Raw genomic sequence first — 13,146 nt, 5'->3', positions numbered from 1 at the left:
CATAAATTTTTCTCTCCGAAACTTTTAGAGAATCCAATAACTAGAGACCACTAAACCGTGAGGCTCTAAGAGAAACTTAATGCCCTGTGTGATTTACCTGTTTGCTTCACTTTTCAGGCCGAAAAGATAAATGGCCAGAAGGAAAAACGATCAGACGAAAAGTTGGTAGTAAAAATCTTGATAAAAAGAACAGCTGTGACAAAATCATTGCTACAAATTTCAATTGAGAGCAACTAATGAAGTTCGCCGTCTGTGCCCAAAAACAAAACTTAATACAAAAATAATAAAACTCAAGTCAATTAATGAAATGAACTAACAAAAAATCCATGGTTTCTATATATACGAGAATAATAGAGATAAAAACCATTCTTTCCTCAAAGTATGCTGATTAAAAGGCTCACGCAACAATAGTAAAGACATAAGCTCACAAACCTGTACGTTGAAGAAAAATAAAAAACTCCCTATTTATTGACAAAGAACGCATTTATTGATTTTTTGTCAGATTCCACAAAATTGTTTTATGATGCCAAACTTGCAAATCGATGCCTCAAAATCCCTGTGCGCAGTAGACACCTGTTCAACCCTATTGAAACTAAACAATGGGCAGAAAACTGTTGAAAAAGCTGATAAAACCGCGAAATCGATGAGAACCTCCAAATTAGCATAAAACTCAGATTCTCAAACAATAAAAATTTGAAAACACTATCAATAGAAACCTAAGATCATTAATATGGCCTATTCAAACCTCTTCAACAAAAAACAAAACTATTCAAACCAATAAACCAACAAACCAATAAACCAACAAACCAATAAACCAACAAACCATTAAACAAACCTATTCAAACCTCTTAAACAAAAAAATAGTTAAAAACGAAAAAAATGCTTGAAAATCCTCACGCTAACAAAAAATTTTGCTCGCTTCTGCGATTTTTTTCATCAATTTCTTGCTCCCTAGAAAACAGCAGTGTGAACTTTCTGTTTCCAATTTTGATCAACAATCAATCAAATTAACTAAGTTTCCACTCCACTAAAATCGATTTTAAAAGACACTTCGTAAATACTCCGCTTGGAAATGTAAAAAACACGGAGAAGTCCGCTTCGAGTAGTAAAAATACAGCGCCCCGTTTTTTTTATAAACCTCAGTCAGTCGGTTTATGTTTAATAGCTAATTAGTGATAGCGAGCTATCATCGGCCTTCTATTGGTTCTTTACAAATCAGAATTTGAATTAAAAAGTCATTAAGAGCTCTCGCTATCGCAGCTATTAAACAAACCAACTAGCGTCGGGCAAATTGCATTCCAACGACAGGCGCGGTCACTTATTAGTTCAAAATTTCAGAACCAAAAAAGGAAGGATTTGATCCACCGACCTCCTCCAATAGACTCAAGCATTAACCACTCGGCCCTCAAAAATCCTTATCTTAAAACCGCTTTTAATTTTTACCAATTAGCAAGAACTAATTTCGGAATAAAAGTAGGGTCACGCAAAAATCAAACACGTTTACAATAATTGTTTCAAACTACTTTCGAGAGCAATTAATAACCAACTTGAAAAGTCAATTGGTTTGATTTAAAAAATGCCTAGAAATACTAATAGGTGTTACTTTAAACCGAATGTTACTGTGAATAAATTGCCACAAAATAACTCAAATAAATCTCAAGGGTCAATAATTCCTTGTAGCCATACAAGTATCATGTGATGTTATACAAATCATAACGCAATTCCTAGTACAGTTTTAAATGGGATCTAAGATACCATATTTAGCCTTGTATTACTGGGCATCATATTTACCTCTAGGGTTACCAGAAATTTTAAATGATTTTCAACCATGCAATCCAACATAATTCTCCGGCAGCTAAATTGAATGAAAAAAAATCTGATACAAAAGCCATTTTTATAGTCTCAATGAATTACAAAGACATCTATATGAAAGAGGATTATACTAATATCGTTCAACAATGAATCAAAGGAGAAATAATGAGTTTAAATGTCTAATTACTGTCAATCACAGAGAAGTACAGTTCCAATGGTCTATTCCTCGGCATATTGTACTCGGACATAACGTGGGATAGCGTGAAATCCTTCTCAATTTGGATAAACTCTGGCGGGGTTGTCTGGCGTTTCTTGACAAAGAGCTCAACTAGACTTCTGTCCAAATCACTTATTAATGATTGGGGTAGCATGTCTTTTATTTCGTCTTTTCGTAACTTGATATAAACGGCAAGGTGCTCAATGGAGGCATCGCGGGTTGTTTTTAGGAATTTACAAATAGGCATTTGATCATTGTTAGTTGAATCTGCTGCACCGTTAGACTGTTCATTGCTTTGTTGCAGTTCGTCTTTCGAATCCTCATTCTTTTCATCTGGGCCATCGGTTGATAAATTCTGGGGTTTCAGTCGTAGAATGATGTCAATGCTGGTTTTAGCGGGTGAGCTGGAATTTGATGCGGTAGTTGCTGTTGAAGATTTGTTAGTTTTAGCAGCTGACTCGGAGCTTTCCCTCTTGAGGACTTTTCGTCCAGCAGGAGCTGTAGCGTCATTGATAACTTCAGATGTGTCTGCCGTAGCTGTTGCACTTCGTGAGAGGCGTTTCCTTCGACCTGCCTGTTCTTGACCACCTGATTCGTCCCTAGAATGTTTCTATGTATGACAGCGGCTGACACAAAGATATTAGCATTGTCGACAAATAACATTGCAGCTGCTTTAGCATTGTAGACAAATATCATCAAAGACCAGTAAGAAAATATTTAACATCTCTAGTTTATTGGGTAATCTGAGCCCATTTGTTTTTAAATGCAATATCTAAACATAGCCGTCAGATTGCCCGAAAATAGCCGCGATAGATGCTTGTCGCCTTCCATGATTTGAAAGAACTAAAGAAATAAGATAGACAGATCGACCACCAGTCCTTTAATAGATCACTAGACTTTTTGGGTTAGATTCGGACTGTCAATTTTATGACACATACGGTCTATAAGGAAAAACCCTAAAAGAGCTTTTTCAAAATTGATATTCGAAATAAAACACTCAAGACTAATAATCAAGAATTGGGGCATATAAGATTGCTACTACTTAGATGTATACTATTGATCTTTAACTAGTAAATGTTCATAAAATTTAAAGTTCCATTTAAAATTTAGAGCTCAGAAGACATTTTTTGAGTGAGGTAAGTCACGCAATTAACCTAAAAGCAGAAATGACGTCACGTAAAAAAATTTTAACAGCAAAGCAGAAGTCATTGAAAAAGTCAATTCAAAGAAGCCATGTCGTAAGAATCATCGATGGAGACGACGAATTAAAAAACATAGCAGGACAATTCCTGAAGTACAATTCAAAGAATTTTTATTGACTAAACATAAACCGACAAATGTCGGAAGAATTGCTCTTGAACGACAGGCGAGGCAATTTAATTCAGGGCTGTAGCCTAGATCAATTTTTCTTTATGGGTGCAAAAAATCTCTCCATCGACGGGATTCGAAACACTGACCTCCCATCCACAGCCACAAGCACTAACCACTGCGCTACAAATCACGTACCTCTGCTATTCTGCAACCGATTTTATATTAGCTTTACTTCGGAGCAATAGAGATCACTCAAAAATGAAGAAAGCGTGAAAAAGTCAATTGAGAAGTCAAAGAATGTTCTAGAAAAGCGCAAAATTTTCAAGCGAAAAATTTGCATGAAAAAGACACACACATTTACAATAATGGCTATGAACTTCGTTCAAGAGCAATTAAACAAAAAAACTAGACCTAGAACGGACTATGAGTGAATTGGGAAAAGCACTTCTAAAATAATCAGATCAAAAAATAAAACAGAAAATCAATATCAAAATGCCTCATGTGGACAAAAAACCACTAGCGAGAAATGGGAATTTGAATGAAACAAAAAACCAGGCCTAGAATGAACTATGAATGGATTGAGAAAACCATTTAGAAAAAAAATTCAATCCAAAAAATCGAATAAACAGTAAAAATCAAAGTGAAATTGGCGCATGTGAACAAAAAACCACTAGCAAGAAAGCGATATTTTTTTCAAACACCGTTTTCTCACTCTACTTTAAAATTAGAGCAAAAAAATTTCACGTCACTAAACCACTCGCTTTTTCGCTTTACTTCCTGTTTCGGCATGACCAAAATCACTACTTCAATTTGACTTCAAAAATCACGAAAATGTGTGAACAGATCTTAAAAAGAAAGATAGCGCCCCAATACAATTCAAACTCTTTGAATTGTAAAAAACCACGATGTCCCCAATAATAGCCGCTATCACTTCGCGGCTATTCTAAAAGACAATAAATGCGCCGTCTAGAAAGTTTTTGCAAACTTTGTGTCACCGTCAAGTTGCGAGTATCAATACAAGGGTACTGCTGATACTAAAAAGCAGTTTTTCACCATCCATTAAATTTATAATAGAGAAATCAGCGGTTAGAGAAGCGAAAACACTTCAGGGAGTCACATTTATTTTCCCATGCACCAACTAGGATTTCCATTTTTTTCATCACTTTTGAAGCAATAAGATTCGGGAAATGAAAAAAAGCCAGTTGAAGCATCATTGTTTGGGCATTATTCAAGTCAATACAAGCATCAGAACTCATTCGCAACAGAACCTTTCCTATCTACACTTACATATGATCGTCATTATCATCTGCATTGTTGAGGGGACTGTCAACTGGTGAATTCATGAAACTGCCATTGTGACCGTTGGTTCCATTCTCTCCCTCATTGTTACTGCTGGGACATATCTTTGATATGAGGGCATCGAAGTTGGGGTCCCTTCTGAGAGATCGCTTAGATACCAGTTTGTTCCTGCAAGTCGGACACTCCTTGTTTCCGTTGCGAAGAGCAGTGATTATGCACTCCGAGCAAAATCTATGAAGGCACTCCTAAAATGAGAAGCTTATGAAATACCAGATTTCATGTAAGTATCAAAGAGTCCGTCTATTTTTCTGAATACTATGTTTCAGAATACTATTTCTATTAGATACATTTTGGGAAGAGACGAAAGTTTTATCACTGAAAAACAGAATCTGTTCTTGAAGAGACTTCTGCATTTATTTTTACTCATAAAAATAATACTGAAATATTGAGCCTCAATCTTTACATCTGTCTAATTGTCTAAAGAAAACTTGGTAGTACAAAAAATTGCAAAAAAAGACCACCAGGACTCATATAATTGGTACAGACTTCGAAGACATTTCTACTGTTGCGAAATTGCCGATTGCAAAATTTCTATTAGCTTTAGCTGATATGAAACAAAACATGTTCAATTTAAGTTATATTAAAACGTAGCTGGCAGATCGCTAGATAATAGCCGCAATAAAATCGTAGATCTGCGGTCTCAAAAAGAGTAAAAGAAGCAGACCAAAAAAACTTCTTTCTATGAAATGCTGAGATGTTATACTTAAAAATCCGTATCACTTATTGCTGCTTCTATTTCGCTGCACTCAAATAACTTTCAATTCTAGTGACACAACTCACTTGACCTTATCTCTTTGAATTAAAGTAAAGGAAAAATTCAATTTCAGAGTGAGGAACTCATTTTTTGAGCGACCAGTCACGTGTGACCAAAAACTTAAACATAACCAACTAACGTCGGGCGGATTGCTTTCAAACAACCAGCGAGCGGTTGGCTTAGTCAGTAGCTAGCCAGGGTTTAGTGAGGCTAGCTTTAGCTCAATTGAAGTGAGGTGAGGGTGATAGATGATGACATCGCGCCACATAACAGCAGCTGAAGTGCGGCATCAAAAAGAGAGTTAAGGAAAGAGAGAGAGAGAGAGAGAGAGAGAGAGAGAGATAAAGGGCTAAAAATATTTTCCACGGAGATTCTACTCTGCAACTTCTCTAGTTTTCTAGCCTTCGAGTAATTAAATCATATAGAAAAAAACTGAAAGCAAAATTTAAAAAAGTTTCCAGATTTCGCACTGAAAAAAAGTTCAAAACCATCTTTTGTCACTGGAATTCTGTCAAGTAAACCATTTGCAAGACTTAAACAGTTTCATTGGCCAGTAATGATCGTTAAACTCAGAAAAGGACAAAAATATTCAAAAATTTTAAAAACAATTGCAAATTTTATTTAAAAACTTGCTAAATTTGGTTTTCACTAAAGAATGCAGAACGATTTCATTGAAATCTTCAGAACGATTTCAATGTCTCAAGAGACTATCCAGTATTCCTATTTCAAGCCTTTATTAGTTTCACTGGCTCATAAAGATCCATAAACATGGAACACGATAAAAATTTTTCAAAAACTTGAAAAATTATGTTTCATCAAAAAATTGCTTAAACTCGAGTCATTAAAAAATTGATAATCATTCTATTAACTCTATAAACTATGCAGCAGCTTATTATCAAACCCAAGAGGAGGTTCCTTGGCTGTTGAGGCTGGAGAAACCTAAAATAATGATAATTTCCATAAACTTGATAAAAATTGCAAATATTTTTCTTTTTAAAATTGCTTAAATTCGTGATATTAAATTCTTGAAAAGCTTTTCATTACATTTAGAAACTATAAAGTAACCTATTATCGAACCCTTCAGGAGGTTCCTTAGCTCTTGAGGCTGAGGAAACCTAAAAAATGGCATAAGTTTTCAAAAAAACCTTGATAAAAATTGCAAGTTTTATCTAAAAATTGGTAAAAGTTGAAACCTATTCCGTGGCCAATTGCAATAACTAATTATTACACCTATAAGAAGGTTTTCTAACCCTTGGGTCTAGAAAAACTTAAAAATAATACTAATATAATAAGTATAATAATAAATAATAATAATAATAAGAAGAAATAATAAAAGAAAGAAAAACAAATAATTGTCAAAAAATTGAAACAAATTGCACGTTTTGCCAAAAAATGATAAAGTTGGTGATTTTAAAAAGTTGAGACCATTCCATTACCACTACAAAACTGTGCAGTGATTTATTATCAAACCCTAGAGGAGGTTCATTAACACCTAGGGCTAAAAAAAACTCAAAAAAAATGACAAATTTGGATTACCAAATTTGGATTTGTTTGGATTACTAAAGCATATAGATATTAAAAAGGCCAAAAAGTACTTAGCTTTCCTCAACTTTAACAAGCCTCAATTTTAGACTGCTCCAACAATAAAATGAAAAACGACGAAAAAAACATAAAACTTGCAACATTTTTGGCTCGAAAACTCCTAAAAATGACCTTTTAACCTTAAAATACGGTCTTCCCGGTAGCTTCACCACACTAAGCACTTGAAGGACTACTAAACACGGCTAAGGGCCTCTAATAAATAAGGGCCTCTCGAAACATAATAAACCGCTGGGCGCTACCTGTTTATCCTGTTTTTAAGGACGAAAATTCCAACGGATCAGACGAAAAATCGGTCAAGCGAAAAATCGCATAAAAAATGGACCAACAGGACAGGACTAATATGATTGCTATCGACTTAGTTCGAGAGCATTTAATCACGCAAATGAACAAAAACTTGCTCCAAAAAAGTGAAAAAAAAATGATTGCCACAGGCACGCAATTCAGTTGAAATTGCCAGAACAAATTTAAAAAAAGCAGACTTGAACTGATTGTGACGTCATATGGTTATAAAACTTGAAAAAAAAAAATAGCAGGACATGTCCTGAAACAATTCAAAGAAGACAAAACAACGGATTGGGAAACCCATTCAGAAAAAAGCCGACAAAAAAAGATAAACTAGCCGCATGTGAACAAAAAACCATTAGCAAGAACGCGTTGTCACATTCTACTTTAAATTAGAGCAAGAAAATTTCAAACCTTTAAAACCGCTTGCTTTTTTGCTCCATTTCCTGTTTTGATGTGACCAAATCTTCAATTTGGCATCAAAAATTTTGAAAATGTGTGAAACGAAAGAAAAACAAGAAACAATATTTCATGTGGAGAAGACGGAGGTAAAGGAAAAGAAGGAAAAGAAGGATAGTCAATAATTTTTTCCACAAAATTTAGCAACAAACAGTCCACAAATTGCTAAAATGCTACGTCCCAACAACTCTTTTGAAAAATGGTATTACTGCTTCTGGTCAGGCATTCACCCACCCAACACATGGCAGATTTATTATTAGAGATATGACAGAAGAAACAAACTAGAATTCTGTATTATTTATCTCATTGAAAAATTCTACAGTCTAGCTTCCAATGGCACCTTTCAGGAATAACAATATTAGAGTAGCTCAAAGTTAAAGATTCAACACGATAAATAACTAGACGCACACCATCAGAAAAAATAAGCAAAGACAAAGATCGGCATAATTTGCTTTAAATTACACAATTATCTTGAACACACACCTCAAAATTAAATCAATCCAATCAAAAGGTAGTCAAAAGAACTAAAACTAATTTGAACCATAGAGCTCTCTAAATAATTCTATAAGCATCTGAACGAAAAGAAGAAGCATTTAAAACAACTTGAACTTAAAAAAAACTAAAAGCAATGATGACATCAAACGGGCACATACTCAAAAACTTTCATTGAGCAAATAGAGAAAATAGAGAAATCCCACTTGAAGTAGCAAAACAAAACAAAAAAAATTGCCTAAAAATCAGCAAAATATATGAAAAACTTCAAATTAGCATAAAACTATTACCAGAAACCTTCAAACCACTTTCACAAGACTAAAATTATTGAAATACAAAATCAAACCTCCTAACCAAAAATTTGCAAAAATCTGCTTTTAAAAGCCGCACGTGAACAAAACTCTGCTGCTGTATAGAATTTTTTTCAAGCCTCATTTCTCACTCTCTCGAAACTCTTTTCGCTCCAATCTTATTTTTGTTCAGCACCCCAATTTTTTCACGCTTTTCATTTTCTGCTTAAAATTCAATCGAATAAAATGAAAAATGACATGAAAATTATGCAGAAGAACCTTGCAAAGTCATGGCCACCCTATTAGGACAGGATGAGTTAAATGAATGTTAGCTTTGACACTCACAAAACAACTGACTCCTGTTTGTCTTCTTAATGTATATTTAACACAACAACGCTGGACTGGACGACTAACAACAATCAACAATGCTCGAGTTCAAATTATCTGACCTTTGTAGTCATCGTATTGGACATGACATCCAAGCATATTGGGCACATCAATTCCGAGTGAAGGATTCTCGGGTTGATTTTGATTTCTGTCTCGTCCGTTACCGCTTCTTGCGGCCTCCTTTGCAACTCATACAAGCTCAGTTCCCAAGTTTTAAGGACTTCTCGTTTCTCCATCACGTCTTCCACAAGACGTCTCGCACAAAATAATTCCGGGAAATTCAAATCTTTCACTGTTTTATATCAAACGGATTTGTGGTGAAAATCGGAAGCCACGTCAAATACGGACTATCGTTTAAACGATATTATTTCATCATCGATCTAAAAACAAACATCATTTTAGAAAACCCGTAATTGCGATTTGGGCGTTGGTTGCTCTTTCGAACGATTGAAAGAGACGGTATGAATCTGCAGTGATTCAGCCATATTCTAGTGCAAATATAAATCTACCAATTAATAAACTGTCTGAATAGTGTACATTATTGGCTGCGAAGCTAATCACAATCACCCTCCGGTCAGTCAATGCATCTCGAATAAACAATTAAACAAACTACTTCAACCTCATGCAAACTATTCTGACATTTAAAAATCTATTCGTCACAACATAGTTATTTTACCACCTCGAAAGTTCAACATGTTATGCTATAATTAACAAATCTGTGCAAATTTCACGCCACCCAATTTAATAAAATATACTGGATATAATAACGAAACATTGAACAATGGGCGATACCACAACAGCAACAACGCAACACGAATCCGTGATGACAAGTCCTCAATTGCCGCCTTCAAGGCGGAGGTCTATTACGAACTCGACAAATTTGGCGCGCAAGCACCGCCACTTGCGATCGAGTGTCGCAAAGGAACTCACACGATACTTTCGCTCTAGAAGGAAACTTTTAAAAACTTTAGACGAAGCTCAATCGACGCAGCGCGACATTGGTGATCTTCAGGACTTCCGAGCAAAACTGGAGAATCTGTTGAGCCAAATCAACAAAAATGCTTCTTTTCTTGTTTTTGGACAGTCTTTCAACGTTAAAGCCAAAATCGCCAGTATGCTACTGGATGAAACATTGTACTTTGCCAACGAAAAGTTCAGTAACTCTGCGACGCAACGCACAGTAAAAATTGTTTATGGAAAGAAAGTGAGCTATACAATTTCGGTGGATGGCGACAACCATGAAGACTTTGACTTTGTTGAAAGTCCGTCCCTGAACCAGCACTCAAGCACGTTCAGCACATCAGGCTTCGAAAGTTCCGAGGCATCCGAGCCCATGCAGACACCAGCCATTGAGATTGCGAATGCTGACATGAACCGATTATCACAATGTAGCCGTTCAATCGAGATACGGTTGAACAACGAAATGCTCCGAGAAGCCAGTGTCATTTTGACAACGACGAACAACAAATTCTTCACCACTAAACAGATATTTCTTCAAGCTACAAGTGAAGGTTTCCCTATTGTCATATATGGTCTAGATTCGCCTCGCTTGACCGATAAGGACAAAGCAACGATCAATGAACTCAAAGAATGTTGCAACTCTGATCTACAGTTTTTGTTTTTGACTATGGAGATCACACGTGACTCAGAATTCACAGAGTCAGAACAAGACATGCTTTGGCAAGTGATGGAAAACGATTTGAGAGAAGTGGGCGTTGTCGAATCTTTGCCACATCAACTCGAGAGAACGATCAGTTGCGATGTTCCTATAATAGTTGCCAGCGGAATTGATATGCTACGGCCAGACTCTAGAAATGGAGCCGATGACCAAGAACAGGACGATGGGAACATTTCGAGTAGATCTATGACGCCAATTCAAGACGACGACGATGCTCCAACTCGCGTCCGGGCTAACAGTATGCTCCGCAAAATGAGTATCGTCAGGGCAACAGGTAGTGAAGTAAGCGTTGTTACCAACAGTCGGTTGGCCCCGTTCAACAATTTCTTGGAGCAGCTCGATCTGTTTGTGAAAGAGGTATTAAGACAAAGGACTATCACGAAGTCGGATGAGGCCCGAATTCTTCTTACTGAATTCCTGGAAGATTGCATCAGTACAACTTACCAGTTTACAAAAGACGCCAAACTAATCCCAGTTCGTATCAAATGGGCCAAAGAGCAAGAAGAAAAGCTGTACAATGCACTGCTCGCAGTCTCAAATGAGAAACAACACGAAATACGAGCCATTATCAAGAGAAGTCTTGAGGAGTCAAAAGGAATTCTAATTGATACCGCGGAAAGGTACCAGTTTTCGAGATGCAACAGCACCAGTAGTTTGAACAGCGCTAGTAAAATGGCTCGCAATGAAAGGCGAGAGTTAGAGGAAACTTTAATTCGGAAGCTGAACGAAATAATTGCCGAGAACCTAGTAGGCTCTGTCAGAATGCTGAGGGCTACAATGGTTGAAACCCTTCAACGAACAGTTCAATATTTGGAAGAAAGCAGCCCAGCAATGGACTCGAGTTTAGAATCTTCGACATCAACCTTGGTCACTGGATTTTCAGCTAAACAAGCTTTGCATGAAATTCTCAATGCAGCTTATCGCATCGAGATTAACTCACGAAACACACTGTCCTTAAAAGCCATTTTATTTGAGAAACTCAAACTCTTATTCAGTAATCTTTCAAGCCCCGAAGAAGTTAATGAAGAATGGCGCAGACGGGTTGCCTACCAAATCTTGGACAAAATTAGCGAGGACAAACTTTCAAAGGAAGTCTGCTTTCAGTTCAAAGCTAACGTCGAGAGAGCTCATAGCGAATTTTTGACAAGTATTGACAGTATACACGAGTCCCAGATACAAAAAATGGAAATTCAAGCAGAAAAGAGCAAGAAACTGAAGAAAAGCTACTCTCCCAAATTGGCTCGTTTTGTGCTTGAAAGCACTTGCTACCGTGACTATGCTCTTTATGGTATGCCCAGATACGAACAGGAAATCGGAAGGGGACAATATGGGGTTGTATATTCCAGCAAAAGATGGGGAAACTTTGGACCCTGTGCGATCAAAAGTGTCGCACCACCCGACGAAAAACATTGGAATAGCTTAGCGATGGAGTTCTACTACACCCAATCACTACCAGAGCACCCACGGATTGTTCAGATAAGAGGCTGTGTAATTGATAGCACATACGGAAGTGGCTCCGGAGCAGTTCTTCTAATTATGGACAAAATGAGACGAGATCTGCATACAGCTATCAGACAAGGCATGCCACTCATTCCTCGACTTCAAGTGGCCATTGATGTTGTCGAAGGTTTAAGGTTCTCCCATTTTACATTTCCAACTAAAATGCCCCCCCCCCCCCATTAACCTATCTCAAAATACCTTTTCATCAAAATTGCAGGCTACATTCTACATTTTAAGTTTAAAATTTGAGTACTGATGCTGACATTATACGCTTCTTTGCGACTGTCGAAACATGCATGTTCAAGATGCCTTTCAGAATTAGTATTTCACTTTTAGATGAAATAATTTTTAGTAACCATACAAGGGCTATGCGGTAGATGCAAGAGGGCAGACAGGTTTCTTCTAATTTCTAAAATTTGTTTCTTCGCCGAGCAGCAAAGGTTGGCAGATCATGTGAACCGTACTCAGGATATATCATAAATTAACCAAATTTTTTATTCAAGCGTCCAAACATGTCAATTTTACATAGTAAATTGTTCTATAACTACACAATTTCAAACGGGCTCGCAAGAAAAGAACAGTAGACCACATTCTGTCTGCCTGAAAATCGCTACCCTTCATGAGATGAGAGCATTTGGCTTTGCCTCACGAGCCAAGAACATTCATATCAAAAATTTTAGACAGGTTAGTATTAGTGTGTTCTTGTATCTAATTGTGCAATTCAGTATTATTTCTGACAAACGCAGTCGCTGAAGCTTCAGACTATTTCACAGTTCAGTTTCAGTAAAACGGTCAGTTAAGAGAAAGCCCCTCCCCTAGAAGGATAGCCGCTCAACTCGGGGGCGGCAAGTTAACTCCTATATACAATTATGAATCGTGACAGTAGTCAGAAATTGACGCACTAAAAGCAAGAGAGAAACAGCAGTATACAATTATGAATCGTGACAGTAGTCAGAAATTGACGCACTAAAAGCAAGAAAGAGAAACAGCAGAATTACGAACA

At 36.7% G+C, this 13,146-nt stretch overlaps 2 protein-coding genes across 2 annotated transcripts in view; one reads left to right on the top strand and one right to left on the bottom strand.

The window, feature by feature from the left end:
• Positions 1–1,875: 1,875 nt before the first annotated feature.
• Positions 1,876–9,366, bottom strand: LOC142341748 (uncharacterized). The gene is made up of 3 exons (XM_075392930.1): positions 9,028–9,366; positions 4,628–4,884; positions 1,876–2,628 (listed from the first exon to the last, which is right to left on the bottom strand). Exons 1-3 carry the CDS (start codon positions 9,199–9,201, stop codon positions 1,992–1,994), a joined length of 1,068 nt encoding a protein of 355 aa, XP_075249045.1. The 5' UTR covers positions 9,202–9,366; the 3' UTR covers positions 1,876–1,991.
• A 192-nt stretch (positions 9,367–9,558) lies between these two features.
• LOC142346991 (dual serine/threonine and tyrosine protein kinase-like) overlaps positions 9,559–13,146 on the top strand; it is a 32,561-nt gene continuing 28,973 nt past the window's right edge. Inside the window, exon 1 of the mRNA XM_075398906.1 lies at positions 9,559–12,277. Coding sequence (XP_075255021.1) covers positions 9,747–12,277 — 2,531 coding nt within the window. The 5' untranslated portion in view covers positions 9,559–9,746. The remainder of the gene's footprint in view (positions 12,278–13,146) is intronic.

Source organism: Convolutriloba macropyga, chromosome 1 (genome assembly GCF_964194025.1).
Source record: "Convolutriloba macropyga chromosome 1, txConMacr16.3, whole genome shotgun sequence".
Taxonomy (NCBI): domain Eukaryota; kingdom Metazoa; phylum Xenacoelomorpha; order Acoela; family Convolutidae; genus Convolutriloba; species Convolutriloba macropyga.
The sequence above is the reverse complement of the archived record's forward strand: the minus strand, read 5'-3'. Positions and strand labels throughout refer to the sequence as shown.